General features: G+C 35.5%; 1 protein-coding gene across 2 annotated transcripts in view; it reads left to right on the forward strand.

The window, feature by feature from the left end:
* The first annotated feature begins 288 nt into the window (after nucleotides 1–288).
* Dlg2 (discs large MAGUK scaffold protein 2) overlaps nucleotides 289–17276 on the forward strand; it is a 1341778-nt gene continuing 1324790 nt past the window's right edge. For both annotated transcript variants that reach the window (XM_051192230.1, XM_051192231.1), the window contains exon 1: nucleotides 289–633. In XM_051192230.1, coding sequence (XP_051048187.1) covers nucleotides 592–633 — 42 coding nt within the window. In that variant the 5' untranslated portion in view covers nucleotides 289–591. The remainder of the gene's footprint in view (nucleotides 634–17276) is intronic.

The raw sequence follows: 17276 nt of genomic DNA on the forward strand, positions 1-17276 counted from the left end.
TGTTGGCGATGGTTTGTAGTATTTGCCAAACAGGGTACTGCATCAGAAAAGCCTGAAATGTAGTGCAGAGCTATTAGGCTACAAAAGGAAAAGGGTTCCCTCTTCATCTACAGTCTGCCCGGTGTAATCCATGGTAAAGTATCTAATAGGACAACACTTGGGCTCTTCAGAAATATAAGTAACTCATTGGTTAAATTTCAATTCTTCACCTTTCCCCCCTCCTTCCTGGGTGAGCTCATTCCCCCCTCCTTTTTTTTTTTTTTTTTTTTTTTTTTTTTTTTTTTTTTAAACCCAGTGATTTAAAATGCTAGAAGGAAAAGCAACTGAGGTCCTAACTTTCAGATGCTGAATCCTCAGCTAATTGAAATTACTGGGCACAATGCTATATATAGCCAATGAAGAGATTCTGAGCTCTCACTCAGTGCCTTCAAGACATGTCGTTTTGTAGTCAGAGGAAACAGGGATCAATGCATTTTCAAACTGACAGAGGGAACGGATGCTCCTTAGCAGCACATGCCCAGGATCGTGTGTGTGGGGCTTGCGCTGTGCTGAGAAGCTGATCACCGGCCCATATGCCCCTTATTTACTGCAATGTTCTTTGCATGTTATTGTGCACTCCGGACTAACGTGAAGGTAAGAGGAAGCGAGACGGCAACTGGGCACGATGTACATGTTAAACCAGCTGCAAAAAAATGTCTACCTTGTGTGGCACCAGGACTTTTCGGATGGCCGGCTGAGCAGGCAGATTATTACAGGTGGTTGCGAAGGCTTTGTTTTATTGTTGCCTTGCAGCCTCCCTGGGGGAGCGTGTAGGAACGCTGCTGTGAAGTGACCTTCAGGTTTAACTGTTTGTAATTCAGGTTCAGGCTCACACTTGGAGGGTGGAGGGGGGGGGGAGGAAAAGATGAGAATTATTTCGGTAGGCCAGCACCAAGAAATCAGCGGAGGTAACAAGCTATGGATCATGCTGTAAATTAGGATTTAGTCTTTGCGTTTGAAAGTGCTGTAAGCTGCTGGTGTTCCTGCAGCTTCATTGTTCTAGGAGCTCTGGGGTTTGAATGTAGCGGCTGGAATGGCATTAGGATGTGATCTGTGGGGTACCACAGCATCCGGTGTGTTGAACTGAGGATGATGAGCATCAGGAATTTGGTGATATTAATCACACAGATTCTCAGTCCAGGGTGGGTTGCTGCCTTAGGCTGTGTGGGTGTCGCTGCCCAGTGCTCTCACCTCGCTGACATTCACTTGTTCTAGCTAATAAGGCTCCAAAGTTGAGCTTAAGTTTGGGAGATTTACCCCTTGTCACCTGTCACGGGGAGGACGTTATTAATGGAGAGGTTTATCTGACACTATTCATTCAGTAAGGAGCATAAGAGAGCAGCTGTGGAATTCCACTTGCATAATTTAAGTGAATTTACATCCCGAGTTAAATTTTCTTTGCTTGAGTTTATATCTTTTATTGAAACAGGTCCAAAAATAAGTGATTGTCTTTTAGGAAGAAAAAAAAAAAAAGTCAAAAGCAGTTTAAGTCCTGAAATAGGACTTTTGGAAAAGAAAAGTCACTGTGAGGTGTTTCCCTTTTTATTTTAGTAGAGGGATGTTTTAAAGTGTCTGGGCACTAAAGTTTCATTTTGCTTGTTTACAAGTTTTATTGGACAGCTCCCTGCTGCTCACTTTTGCAAACCTTGCTTTGCCTTGGAACTTCAAACAGGTAGTAGTTGGTTCTCCATGGTTGGCCAGGTCTCATGCCACTGCAGCCTAGAAGCAGGGCTCTGTACAATTTAGTTTTTACTACTTTAAGAATTCACCTTTGAAGTGAACATGGTGGGTTAATAAACATCATGATAGGTTTAAAAGATGGGGCATATACCCTAACACCAATACTGGTTGCTCTAGTGCCTCTATTTCAAATTATGGTCAATTTTCTTGCTTTGGAAAGTGGGGGAGTTCTTGTCTTCCCCTGTCTTCATTTTCAAAAGCATAAGGTGCTTCCTTCAGAAGAAATGTGGTAACTGGCATTAAGGTACACTTACATTGATAACTAAGTGTTACTTTTAAGAAGTCCAGGAAAACAGGCTTGGATTTCCTCTTTGGGAAAGCCCCTCCCTCTTGTAACTTCTAACAGTTGTCTTGATAGTTTTAGTTTTAGATTAGAATTTGTCTCACCCCACCTCATAAGCAAAAGGAAGACTTGTTCTGCTGAACCTGGATGACCTTTAGATACTAAATCCTTAATCCCTTCTATAACCTGTGTTGAGTTCTGACACTTTCTGACACAATCATGAACTTACTTGTTTATGAGTAAATTCAATTTTAGGTGTGCATGCACTTTTATTTATTTATTTATATATATATATATATATATATATATATATATATATAATTGGGTTTTGTATTTCACTAATTTATAATTTTATTTTGTATGTGTCTCTTTTGAAATAGGAAGGTTTGTGAAAGAGTTTTTAAATAGGAAAGTTTGTTAAAGAGTCTTCACCTGGTTTTCCACCAGATTTGCTACAATAAACTCTTACCTAATGTTTTATTTTTATGTTTTAATATAATTGATTTTATGTCAATTTTACTTAGCACTATTTGTCTGAAGAGCTCTGAAAAAGCCTTGCTTATGGTGTGTAGTTTTTCATATCTGACATAATTCTAAATGATATTTGTTACACTGACCCAAAACTTTAAGGTAGTTATATCGTAAAGATTAATAATGTCTCTTGTGAAATTTATTTTTCTATGCAAAATAAAGTATTAATATCATGTTTTACTCTCAAATGATTACTTGACAAATTTTATGTTTAGATTTAGATGATATTATAGCCAAAAGGATTTTTTGGAAAGATATATTTTAATATATTTTAAATGATTTCACATAACAATCAAACAACATTAAAGCTGAACAACTAGTATGCATTACTCTCTCTCTCTCCCATACATATTAAAATGGTCACCATTATTTGAGGGTCACCATAATTCAATTATCTTTTAAATTACAGGTATATTTTGTGTATTGTGCTAAAGTCTTAGATGCTACTGTGCTAAAGTCTTAGATTAACTGAAAATAATTCTTGTTGTTATAAGACTTCTAGTGTAGGTCAAGACACAGACAATTATACCAGTGAGTGGTATAAAGTATGATGGGACTTGTAAAGGGCTTTTATGAAAGGCATTACTGTAATTTTGCTGTAATTTCAAAAGGAATAAGTGAAGCACCAGCTGGTTGTACCTAGAATGGCCAAGAGATCTTCTACTGTATAGTCACCTCTGCCTTGAATCTTAACAGCTAATAGAATTTTGTCAGTCATTCTGCTGAGAGCAAGGCATGATGGGTAGGAGGAGAGCATGTAGATAACACACACAGAAACATGTGAGGAGCTGTAAATAGTTGGGAGTGGATGGGCCATGGGGTGTTTCAAAGTTGAACAGTGGCTAATTGAAGTGATGAGCAACCATCACAATATAATTCAGAAAATTGTTTGCAATCTCTTTCTGGAATGAAGTCTTTACACAGAAGGAAAAGAAGACAAAACAAAACAAAATCTCTCAAATAAACAGACTTCCAATATGTTATGTTTTCTTGATAAGTTTAAGTTGCTGGAGTGATAAAGGTGCATAGCATGCTACCTTGGGCTTCTTCTTCTTTTTTTTTTTTTAAACAAAAAATGATTAGAACAATTTAACTTGATTGTAGTCACACAAAAGGAAGTAATGTGATCGTGATCATTATGAGGATGTTCAGTGCCTCTTTGATCTGAAGCTGCTTGTGTTTTATGGAAAGTACCTTTTTGATGATACAAATGCCCACATCATTTTGTCTATTGAATTAGCTCTAGTTTTGAAAGTAAACATGGTAATGTTCATTTTCTAAGTGTTCTTATGTTCCCCATACAGGATTTTCCTCATTTTGTTACTACCACAAATATGATTCTGTACATACCTACAAGTTCACACACTCTGAGACAGGAATGTCAAATCAGACCAAGATCACATTTATGAAGTAAGGTAGAGGAAGCATCCAGTTGTTCTTTTCTCATAGGCCAGGAGTAGATTAGTGTGAGACTCAAGTCTCTAGAGCTATGACTTCAGCTGTCCCCATAAATCAAGAATCATACTCCTTCACTTTTTAAATTCCCTGAGTGTTACACAAGAAGTTTTAGAAAAATAATGCCAACCAATTGATTTTAATACATGATTTTTGAAGATTTCAAGCAAGACCACATTTGAATCTGTCTTCCTCACTTGTGGAATAGTTTGAGAACATTTTTTAAACTATCCAAAGTTTAGATTTACATTCATAAATTAGGGCACTATAACTATTATAAGAATGATGTGGACTGGAGAGATGTCCCTCTAGGTAAAAGCACTTTAAGAATGACAGTTTGAATCTTCAAACCCTGTGTGAGAACTAGACATACAGCGTTCCTCTCTCTTACAGGAAATGGGATGTGGAGGCAGGAATTCCTGAAAGCTGGCAGGCCAGCTATCCCAGTGGAAGAATTATAGGGATCCTTTTTGTTTAAGTCAGGTAAAATGCAAAGAACAACACTAGAGGTTGTTCATGTACCTTCACCAATACTCTGTGGTATGGACACATTTTCATTCATGCACACTAATGTGGTTACACACACACACACACACACAATGCACAGCATGTAAATGATAGAAAAAGTTCTTTGAATGTAGTAAAAACTCAGTAAATTAAGTCATGATCAAAAGAGTACAGTCCTCCAAATAGCATGAAGACTTTTGTTAGAAAATTCTATGAATCAAGCCACTTTTTAAAAAACTATGGTTAATGAGAAATGTGTTATGATTTAGTATTCTTTCTACAACCACTATTGGATCTTGACATCACAGTCATATAGTGTGTGTGTGTGTGTGTGTGTGTGTGTGTGTGTGTGTGTGTGTGTGTGTAATTTAGATTGTAGAAGCTGAAATTATAAGGATTTGATTTTTATTAAAGTTTATATTATAAGCACAAATAAAATCAAATAAAAAGTATTCAGCAAACACATGCCCAATGAAGGTATTGATAGCATCTTAGACTTTTTAATTCACTACACTTCTTTCTGACTTATTATATTAATCCTATAATTTTGTTTGTAGTGAGCACTTTGACATCATAAAATACTGGGTTCAAATACTGCACCCAATCATTTACTCTTCTGGATTCATATAGTTATTGAGACTAGGTTGAAGAAATCAATAATTCACACTAAGACAGCTTATTGGATGCCTGCCTCAACATTCCAGAATTCAGACATTCATTATACACAGTCTTACCATCTTTGTCTTTTGTGATAATCCATACCATTTTTTGTCTCTGAACTTTTTCTAGAATAATTTACTGTAATGGGGTCCCTTCTCTGATGACTACACTTGTCTGTCCTTATTCTTACAAGTTATAGAAAGAATCCACAGTCCAATGAGTTGAACCAAAGTCACAGAGCTGCCATGATTTCTCCTTTAAAAATTAAATACAATTTAACTTTCATTCATGTGACAAAACATTTTTAAAGGCATATTCTATTTTTAATTTGTATATAGGTATGCATGCACACATATAAGTAAAGTTGCTCTTGGGGTGCAGAAGAGAATGTCAGATTCCCTGACACTAAAATTGCAGGCACTTATGAGCTGCCTGACACATATACTGGACATCAATCTCTGGCCCTCTGCAAGAATAATACAAACTGCTAACTTCTGTTAGCCCCTATGGCAACATATTTTTGATTGCTTTACATAAGCTATAATGTGATTTTCTACTTCTGGTTCATTTTTCTGATGCATAGGGATATTTCCATCTATTAGGTAGATTTTTAAGCATCTTGAAGACAGCAGTAGTATGCTATTGTCTTAATTTTTTTAACCTTGTTCAGGATTTCAACTATGAAGGGTGGCAGCTCAAAAAGAAAAGTTTTGAAATTCTTCTTCTTTATGTGACTGACACCTACTCTTTGCCACATCCTGTGATGCATTGCACATATTGATGCTTTGAATAAGCACATAATTTTTTGTAGGCAGGGTTTGTAGGATCATGAATCAGAATGTGTGGACAGTTTGTATAACACCTACAGCTCATAGGTGTCGTGAGTCTATGGCTCATGAAAAAAAAAAAAAAAAAAAAAACAGAGGTGGTTCCTGTCAAGGTTCCAGCTGAATAATGGTTACCTTCATAATGCCAACATGCCAACATTAGACTCCTATGTTATAGCTGTCTAATTGTGAACCTTCTTGGTGTATTGAGTCTACAAAAAATGAACTGAGTTGATGTGTTTATTTACACCTTCTAATAAAATCCTGTAAAGCAAAAATGTTAAAGTAACATAGCAAACAAAAAAATAAGTGACATTATGAATAACAAAAAAAAAAAAAAAACCCTACCATTTGTCAAGCTTATGGACTACCCAAACTTCCCACATGCTTTCTATAATGTTGGTGTTATTATTTTATACATAAAGCTTATCTATATTTTTTATTGTTTAACTGAAATTTATTCAGGGAACAAACGAACTTGCCTAATGTTGCAGCTCTTGATTACCAGTGAATAATTGATAATAATTTATTCCAGGTCTATTATACTATAAACTCTGTTAGCAACCTCACTTTACTGACTCATAATGCATAACTATTGTGTTAAAAAAGGTCAGAAGCAAAACAAGCAATTAAATTGGGGGTGTTATTCATGTGATTTTTTTTCTTTAGAATTCTTTCTAATAAACAATGGTTAAGGTCAAGCATATGGTATTTTTTATGTCCCCAATTTATTTATTTAACAAAACTTTGTTTAGTAAACATTTGTATGGTTCATTTACAGAACCAGGTGCTAGATATAAAGGGAAGATAATTAAGTAGACAGTAAGTAACAGTTACGTAAAATTCATACAATATAATCATAAGTACTAAGAAGGGAGAAATGAAGGAAGCTAGAAGTGTGTGTTCAGTGAAGCTTTTGGTGATAGCCTTAAACTAGGTAACTATTGAATGCATCTATGTATGTATGTATGATGTATTATGATCTCTATCTCTCTGTCTCTGTCTTTCTCTTTGTCCTTCTATGATGGCTAGGAAGAGAAATTTCAGGGGTATGTACAAGTGAACAAACCATATAGGACTTCATAGATTAGGCTTCTGTCAGTCCAATGGGGAACCAGTGGTTTTCAATGGGAAAAAAAAATAAGAATTAACTCATTTGACAATGTTTATCCTTGGTCACTCAGGTTACTATGTGGAACACAACTTTCAGGAAGGAAGTCTCAGTGTTATGTGACAACTTAGATGTCCTCATTGTTATCCAGGGAAGAGGTGTGTATCCAGGACATTGGGGAACTATTGCTTAAGTCTACATAGAATTATGTTTGAGGATTTTGTCATCTTTGATTTTGCAGCCCTGACACTCATGCTATCCTTAGACATGGAGACCTAGTTCTCAGTTATTATGAGTATTATTTAGAAATAAATCCTAGTTATTCTAAGTTTCTATGCTTTTAAATCCTCCAAACTTTTAGCAAAGTAGATTGACTAATATGGGAGTCATCCAAATAGTCAAAGCTTAATTTACATTTAGCTTCACATCTTTTAAACATCTAGGGATGTTTTATAAGTTCCTGCCTACTCTGAGTTAGTTCAGAGCAAGAACCATGTCTACTTAGTGACTTCATCTGACAATTAATGCATGAGTTCTTGCTAGATGAGTGTTGATGAATGAATGCTATCCATTCACATCATAGGACTTATCCTATAGAGTACTCTTAGTACAATATCATATGGGAACATGGAGAATAGATTCTTTATTCATTGAATTGTTTTCTTTGCTAGAAAAATTAATGTATGTAGTGAGAGTAACCATTTAGCATCAGAATCTGTAAGGAAAATCCCTGCAATCTAAAATATTGCTAGGCAACTCCTAGCACAAACTTATAGTCAGGTACAGTGTCATGTGTCTGTAATCTTAGTAACAGGGAAGTTGGGATGTAAGGCATGATGATTGTGAGTTTAAGGTCAATCTGAGTAACACAACAAGACTTTAATCTCAGAAACAATATACACAGAAACATGGGAAATGCCCATATGTACAGAGTCAAAAGGAGCCAGCCAACATGTGTGTGTGTTTAGAGAACAGTTGATTACTCATTCCCTAAGAAATGCACAGGCCCATAAATTTCCCAAATTTTCACAGTTATACATGGTAAGAAAAATTAAAATTAAAATTCTTGTTTGTCAGATGAGTTTTCTCACTATTTCAGGAGATGTCTTGTTTGGAACTCAATGTGTAACTGGACTGGCCTCAAATTGATGGTAGTCTCCTTACCTCAGTGTCTCAGATATTGAGATTTAAGGAAGGAACCATCTTAAAATAACAACTTAACCTAAGTTTTTGAAATCAGTACTTGTCTTCACCAAAAATTATGCATACGGATGCTCTCTGTTCTAGTTTTAATTTTAAAGGTTAGTTTGTTTATAATGTTTCTCAAGAGTAACCAGAAGTACTATAACCAGACATATAGTTGCAGAAACGCAATTCACACTGACCCTTTTGAAACAAATTCCTGCATTTACCTTTTATTAATGAGCTTGGGGAGAGCAGAATGGATCATAGCTCACAGCTGGAAAGACATGTTCCTTGTCTTAAGCAAACAATCTCAGTTAAGAGTATGCAAATGAAAAATGATTAAGATTAATTACACAAATCATCTAATACTAAGTAAGGTATGTGTACACTTGGAGTGAGCACAGGGTAGGTGACCAGGTAGCCCAGTCCATTTGTTGATAAATTTATTTATTCTGTATATCGAGGAATTCTGGTTCAGTAATGACTTGTAAGACTCCAGACCTTGAAGATTAGCTATCAGTCTGTGTGGTCAGTACACCCAAAAGCACTATCTAATACTTGGTGAATATTTATAATGTAGTAGGCACAGTGCAATCCATTGCTTTATCTTTGTAGTAATATTAGAGGAAGGTTTTGTTAGTAAGCCCATTTTTACCTGTGGAAGGATTCAGCCATACTGGGATTACACCATCCAGCACTGCACAAGTTGGGACTGGTGGTACTGAAACAATTCCTTTGCATAGGAACTGTGGGACAGGACAGTGCCTGGAAGGCCACCCTTCCTAATCTTGACCACTTCTTTGGTATTTCGATCCTCTGTCTACTCTGTCCTTCTCCAAAGGGGCCGTACATTATGATGACAATGGTTGCTTCTCCGGCTTACTCTACTGTTGTCTATATAGGTTTATGTTGCCCCAGATTTTATTTTTTCAATTTTATTCCCACTAGCCAAAGTCTAGGAAAATCTCATGGGTCAAATAACTTACACCCATCCTTGGATCTAGTGGCAGAGAAGGGTGCTTACACTTAAAAGACTTCATAACCAATTGATGTGTGATCACCCCTTGAAACAGGCCTATTTGGCAAAGCCTAGACTTATTATTATTAGTGTAATAAACAAGGTAAGAAGACTTGCCAGGATAAATCAGCACTGCATGGTGACTTGGGAAACCCAACTCTTAAGAATGGAAAAGTGAAAGATGACCAATAAATCAAAGACAGTTGAACCTGAGAGAATCTGGCTCTAAAAATGTCCCAGGGTTAAATCTTTCTTCTTGTTTTGGTATTGACAAGAGCAGAATTTGAAGTAAACAGAGGAAATATCTTTCTTTAAGATTGAAGAGATTTTGCTATTTTAAAAACAGCATGTGAGGGCTGGAGAGAAATGGCTCAGAGGTTAAGAGTGCTGACTGCTATTCCAGAGGTCCTGAGTTCAGTTCCCAGCAATCACATGGTAGCTGACAACCATACATAGGAAGATCTGTTGCCCTGTTCTGGTCTGCAGGCATACAAACAAGTACAAAACTGTATACATAAAAAATAAATCTTAGAAAAAATAGCTTGTGAGCATTCTTGTTTATTTTTACAGGTTACCTGATGTATTTGTAAGAGTTGTTCCTGGGGAGAAAAATGAAGAGGAAACTGAGGCAATGGGGCACACAGTACACTTGGGAGGGAGGGAGGCAGCCTTCTGCATCCAATCTCTGATTCTTGTATTAGTTCATGCACTTGTGTTACATACCTTGTTGATGGATCTTTGAGATACAGTCCTTAAATTGGTCAGTATATTGGCATTTCTCAGCTATTTCTAGACTCTAAAATATAATTTGTTCATTAGAGACATTATATACTCAGAGAAAGGACCTTTTCATTGCTTTTTGATGCATGTGAGCACATAAATGTGCACATGTGTTCAAAATAAATGTATCAGTAACATTCTTTTTGATAGAACATATCAGGAACATCGTTGTGTTGCTAATAATTATTCTTAAGAATAACCTAAATAAGATGTATAATAGGGATGATTCTTCCCTTTGCTTTTGAGAAGTAATAAACATAGGTAGGCAGGGAATAAAAGCATTGTTTTTCTCAGGCCATTACCTTGCACAGAGGATAGAGGGCTTCCAGGTGTAACTTTGGAATAGCTTGGAAATGAGATGCATTTTGGAAAAAAGGAATATATGGTGAATGTGGGTTTTAAAAGGATCATTGCCATTGTACTTTAAGCAGGGAAAAGCTGCAGGCTTAAGGTAAGTATGTCACTAGCTTGTTCCTAACACAGTTGTTACACCCACCACAGCAAAATAACATGCTCCACAGTGGTATTTTAAAGGTTCCTTTAAGCAGAATCCAGCCAGACAACCTGCTTATTATCATCATTCTCCTGGGCATTTAAAGTGGAAACACTGCAATCATTTTTACTCTGCAGCCTCCATGGAATTGGATAAATCCATAAATGCTTGTTCAGCCTATCTGTTGATTCTGAGTGATTCCTCCTGTGTCATTTATTTCTCCTTTCTTCCATGAAACTTTTTTCCCTATACTGCCTTCCAGAAGGGCATCTCAACTGGCTTCCCAGTTTTTTCTTCAAATGTATTCTCTTCATAGTGGTGACACAGTTTTATTCAAACCTATATAAGAACTGCTCATACATTTCCTTGCTCATGGATGTTAAGTGATACGTAATATCATTCAAATTGTTAACTATCATGGATAGTTTCAACCATGATTCTATCTTGGCAGGCCCCTGTACCATACCAGAATCCATCCCAGCTACACATTGCTGAAAGCAATGTGAAAAAAATGGCATGTTTGGTAGGAGACTTGAGCATACTGGGAGTGTGGGGCATAGTGAGTGGAGAGGGAGCAGAGAACATGTGGGACCAGGAAGATTATAGGTTTGAAGAGCTAAAATACTTTAAAGGGGGCAATGAATGGCCAAATGAAGTAGTGAGAGTTTGTTTTAACCTCAGTGTACATTATGTACTTGGTTGTGTAGCTGAGAGTTTCCTTAAAGCACACCTCAAATCCAAAAAAAGTTGGACTGTGATGCAATTCCTTTGTAAAATTTGAGGTAGTAACTGTAATGCAATGTTAAGTCTTACAGCTCAAGGAGAATAGAGAGATGGGCCTTGTTATCAGGAGTTACACATCTCCTGGCAAAGACCTCTGCTGATACACAGCCTCAGGCAAGTAAGAAGAAAGCACCAATGATTACCTGGGATACCAATCACAAAGTTTGCTGTGTTTTCTTTTGTGGGGAGAAGTGTAGTTATGCAAAAATATTTAATTAATTCCAAAGTAATAAAGATATCCAACCCTTTTATTACTATTTTGTGTCTAGCAACTGTGTACATTTGATAATGCATATATTTGTTTTTTTGAAAAATTTCTAATTTGAACATCTATTAGATTACTTGTGGAATATTAGGGAACTGATATTGACTTTTAATAGTAAAACAAAAATTTTAAAATCACTCCACTTACAAATTTAGTTATAATATAGGGGGAAATTTAGAATACATATTTTAAGTTTTATAACTAAATATAAATAATTTAAGCCCTTGTGAAGTTTGGTTTATTATTCAAATGAAATATTTTAAAAGGAAAATTTAGTAAGTATATAAAATACAGGCTTAAAATTTTAAAGGAATTTAGTTAAGTTGTAAGTACTTTAATTGTGACTCTAAATTTGTGTTAGATTTATAGGTAGAATAATACAGTTATGGAGTAAAACAAAAAGAAACAAAGTCTAGGTTTTAAATTATATATTTATATATGTACACACACCCATACATACATACATATATATTATTTTTTCTTATTTTACATATCAATCCCAGTTCCCTCTCCCTCCCTCCCATTACACCTCACCCCCCCCCACTCCACAGGGAGGGTGATGCCTTCCAGGAGCTTTTAAATTTATTTTTAAAATTTAAATATTAATTTTGTAAACTAATAAGACTCATATTGTCTTTTTTTTAATCTGTGAAAGATACCCCAAATCAACACTAAAATACTTCTACAGTTTTCATTTGGTGTTAAAGAGGTTGTGCATTTGGTTGGTGGAGAAGTGGAGAACATCTGGGAGAAGCTGGCAGAGGACAACTGTAATCTGAATATATTATATTAAAATCCATTTTCAATAAAAAATTATACTCAAGATAATGTGTAAGGCGTTGATTTATCTATTCTAGAACATTGTGAAGTGCTAACTATTATGCTATCTTGTAATTGTTGCCCTCAATCTGATTATTTCAAAGAAAAAAAGAGCATTTACCTTTCCCATATGTAACTCAAGGTCACAGAGACCTGTTAATTTCTTCATGATATGAAGCATCTCTATTGTCTACCTTCATCACGTTGTGTTTCTAGTGCAACATCTAAATTTCTGTTGTGGGGATTTTCATGTCTGTTTATTAGCATGGCGATTCCATATTATCATCAGTTTTTTTTTAAAGACATAAAGGCTAAGTATTATGTGTTAAGTGTTGTTTTCCTTCCCAGGACAATCATTAATGAGAAAGTACACCTGTGTGTATGAGGAGTGAGTGATGAATTACTGGATTGGTTCCATTTGAAATCTAAGCACCTTAGTCTTAGAAAAATTCTGTAATAAAATATTTAGAAAGGTAATTGACTAGTCTCCTCCCCACCCACCAAAAATGTTAATGCAAGTAGTTAAGAAAAATTCAAAAGACATTGAAGAAAAGCAGAGGGTTCATTAGTACAGTGAAAAATACTCACTTTTTTCTTAGTCCTAAAACTGTTGGGTTCATATAAGCAAGTTAGAAGATTTACAAAATGAGTAGAACATTGGGCAGGGGTGGGCATCGAAGATCAAGGACTGCAGATCTCTAATGACTATGCTCTCAGGACAGTCTGCTCATCCTCATTATAAAGATCTTCTGCCCATCTCCTTCCCTTCATTCTTGTCTACTACAGCCAAGAAGCTGTTTGCAGTTGTTTTTTAGTTCATCAGTCAATAACATTGATTTTTTGCAGCATGAGGTGATTCTCACCTCTTCTCTCATTATCCCCTCCTTCAGGGCTAAACAAAGTCAAGTCTCCTGATGTGCCACAGTTTGCATTGCCTATAAAACAGAAATGACCAGAGGTAGAATATAGGGCTTTGGTTGAGTAGGAAGGGTGACATAAAATCTCTCAGGAACAGCTTGGGTAGAATATTTTTGATACAGTCTTAAGGGATACTGTTTCCTCCAGAGGGAAAGAAAAGTGCATGTAAAATGTCTGTTTTGTTTACTGTAGTTCTATTGAGTAGGCTGAAGGGAATGAAGCCCAAAGTCCCTGTTTCTCTGTGTAATTTTGGAGGAGTCTATTGAAGTAGACATCTACTATTCCTGGAAATGAGTTAGGAGAGCAGTCACACTCCATGAGACCACAGATGACAGAACAAAAACTAAGATAAGAGACCATTTCTACACATGTAATAAATAGTTCATACAAAAATCTTCCCATTGTAATTATTATTATAACTTAATATACTATATTATTATATTGTTACCATTATCATTACCATTTAATATACTATAAAATTGCATCTCAAAATAGCAAACCTATATTCCCAAAGTCATAGACTAAGATGGCAGTACCAGACTTTCCAGTGTACAACACAGTGGTGTCCACAATTATGCACTTTTTACTAGAGATAATAATAAAAGCACTGATGGCACAAAAAGTGTGTGAAGGTAGCCTTTCTCCTTAGTATAAGGCAAAGTATTGCAATTGGTTTTGATTCAGTAATGCTAGAAAGATACGATGGGGTTTTATGGTAGAGAATCAACTGAGAAAAACTTCCAATACTATTGGGAAAAGAGTTAACCTAATCCTTTGAAAGAGATGCCTTGTTACAGGGTGGCAAAGATCAGAATAGGATATATATATATATATATATATATATATATATATATATATATATATATATATGATGGTTGATGGTTGCTCTGGTTTCATGAGGTCCAGCATGGTTACATTTAGTAACCCCTCTACTTAAGTCTCAAAGCCCTGTTTGATTTTATTTTCTGCCTGTTATTACATTCATGGGGCTGAGTTATTTAGCCTGCATTATTAGCCTTAGTTTCCTTAATGGTGACATGGAGCATTAGTGTCAATTACATGGAGAGATTTTGTTGTAAGATTCATGTGTGTTAACGTCGCCAAAACCATCATAAGCAAGTGTTCTTCATAACAGAGATTAGATCAATGTTATATTCCCTCCTTCCTAAGCATTGTCCAGTCTCTTCTTCAACATAACACGAATGCAACTCTCTATTCTTTCTTTCTTCTGGGATTTATGTAACGGAAATATTCTAGTCCTTGGTAGAAACTCCCAAGGCATTAAAACTTAACACTTTGTATTAGTTCAGTTATAACAGCAAATTTCAATCCTGCATTGGCATACAAAAAGGGAAGGTGCACATCCTTATGAATATCCAGAAATGTCTGAAGTTATAGCATAGCATTTTGCTTTTTAATACAGCACAGGGCAAGGCAAAAGTGGCTATGAATGCTCGAAATATCACTGGTCTAAATTGAGATGCATTGTCAGTACAAGATATATATGAGATTTGTAAGATTTATATGGAAAAATTATCTTGTTTATATATTAAACTGATTTGTTTAGATATATCAGATTAAACATAATGAAGTTTTAAAACTTCTTTTTATTGTAGCAGCTGGAACACTTAAAAATACATACATGACTTATATGTATGGTTCTTATATTTCTCTTGAACAATGCTTGAGACCAGTGAGTATTCCTTTTTCTAATGGGTAAGAAGACCTTTGACTCTGATTTTCTGAAGCAATTTTTATGGTCACCATGGCAAGCTGTCCATCTATATACCCTTTAGGTCTCATGGAAGAATGGAAGAATGATGGGACACTTTCTAATGTATATCTCTAAGATTTTAACTGTATCATTAATTGTTTATACTACCAGGTAACCTCCAGTTTCCAGGTGTCCATGCTCAGCCAAAGTCCAGAGAAGCCAACTGACTTGTCTAGATCACTGCTATTTAGTAATTTATCCATTAAGATACACTGATTCCTAAATGCATAACCAAGCTAGACAGATGAGGTAGATGGAATAAGGGAACCAAGGTATTTGGAAAAGAATTGGGGACAGATGGTATCAGGGCTGGTGTGTGTGTGTGTGTGTGTGTGTGTGTGTGTGTGTGTGTGTGTTTAGAACATATTCTGGAACTTTTAAAGTTAAAAATATAAATAATGTTAATGAAGTCAGGATATAAGAAATGACTGAGGTCTTCCTACCTAGACCTACAGGTCTGTGAACTTGGCGGAAATAGCAAGAGATTCCAGGATCCTCCATTCTTAATTACTATGTAATACAAAAGTGAGACACAATTCCTCATGCTTCCAATACAAGCTTTTCATTCTATATACTTTGGTTTGAGTGGTGGATAAAGAATTTATAAGCAATGGCATAATGTATCTTAATTTTAGTTGCCTTAGCCCTGAAAAATGAGTTCAAATAGAAGCTATACCTGTTTTTGTGGCTCAGGCATAGCTGATGTCGAAATAAAGGAAGCAATAAATAGGCAAACGTCCATTATGTGAGTTTAAAAGCCTTCTCACATCAATGTTTGTGAATATGTTAGTCATACACCATTATAGGACTCTTATTTCTACAGTTTAGAATGCAAAGTATGAGATGTGATAGAAAATGGAACAAGCCAGGCCAAGGAGCAATAACCTGAATTTTATCTCTCCAATTTGTCTTCTATATTACACATTTTATCTCGTCAGTTTGTCTTCTGAATTAAACATCCACATATGTGAGAGAAACCAAATCTGAGTCAAGGGAAGTGAAAACAGTGTTTATCCCTTCTTGCAACTGTTGTCCGTCTTTGAAGCTAAAATTAAGGCACTAGTAGATACAGGATTTATAATCAGTTTTCTGAGGAAATGGAGTTTATATCTAAATCGTGCCTTAAAAAAAAACCAGAACCCCTAAAGGAGAGCAATGTCATTGCGGCTGCACATTTGCACTTCCTGGCACAAACTTCAAAAGTGCATTTTTAAACCCAAAGGGGCTGCAGAGCTCAGTTTATTTTCATGGAAACTAACTGCTGACTGAATATATGGCATTTAAGGCAATCACCATGGAAATGAGATTGTATGAATCATGGCTTCTTAAGGCTTACTCAATATGTTCTGACTGACAAGTCCAACTTTATTTATATAGGTAGGGTCTCTTTGATGAGGCAAATTCAACATATGACTAACTGGGAGATACATACAAGTGTTAAAAAGTGGTATTTCTAACACTTCATAGAATTATACATCTCTCTCTCTCTCTGTGTATATATATATATATATATATATATATATATATATATATAGTGTGTATATATATGTGTATATATATATATACAATTTATCAATCATCTCTCTAGCTATCATCTATTTATCATCTATCAACCATTTATTTACCAGCTATCAATTATCTATCGGCCTATGTATCATCTATGACCTGTTTATACTTAGAGAAATGAGATATATACAGTTATATAGATATAGTTAAACTACATATTTAGAGGGCAGGTTATTGAAACAATTATGAAAGTCAATAACATGAATAAAATAATTATTATACTGTGGGAGCAGTAACAGTAACAATGTCAGTTCAACAAATATTTACTGTATGTAGGCTGACCATGTACCTCAATTTGAGTTCATAAAACAATCACTTTGACATCAAGCGTCAATATCTGTAACAGTCAATAGGAAAAAGAAATAGTGTGCTGCTTGGGTTAGGAGTGATGCACTGAGGCAGGCAGTCAGCATGTAATGCTCAGAGTCCAGTAGTAATGTTCTTCTGAAAACAATATAGAATATGGCAGAGGAGAAGTCCTTATTTCCAGAGAGAGTATACAGTATCTAAGTAATCACTAAG

The sequence above is a fragment of the Phodopus roborovskii genome, unplaced genomic scaffold, assembly GCF_943737965.1.
Source record: "Phodopus roborovskii unplaced genomic scaffold, PHOROB, whole genome shotgun sequence".
NCBI classification, from domain to species: Eukaryota; Metazoa; Chordata; class Mammalia; order Rodentia; family Cricetidae; genus Phodopus; species Phodopus roborovskii.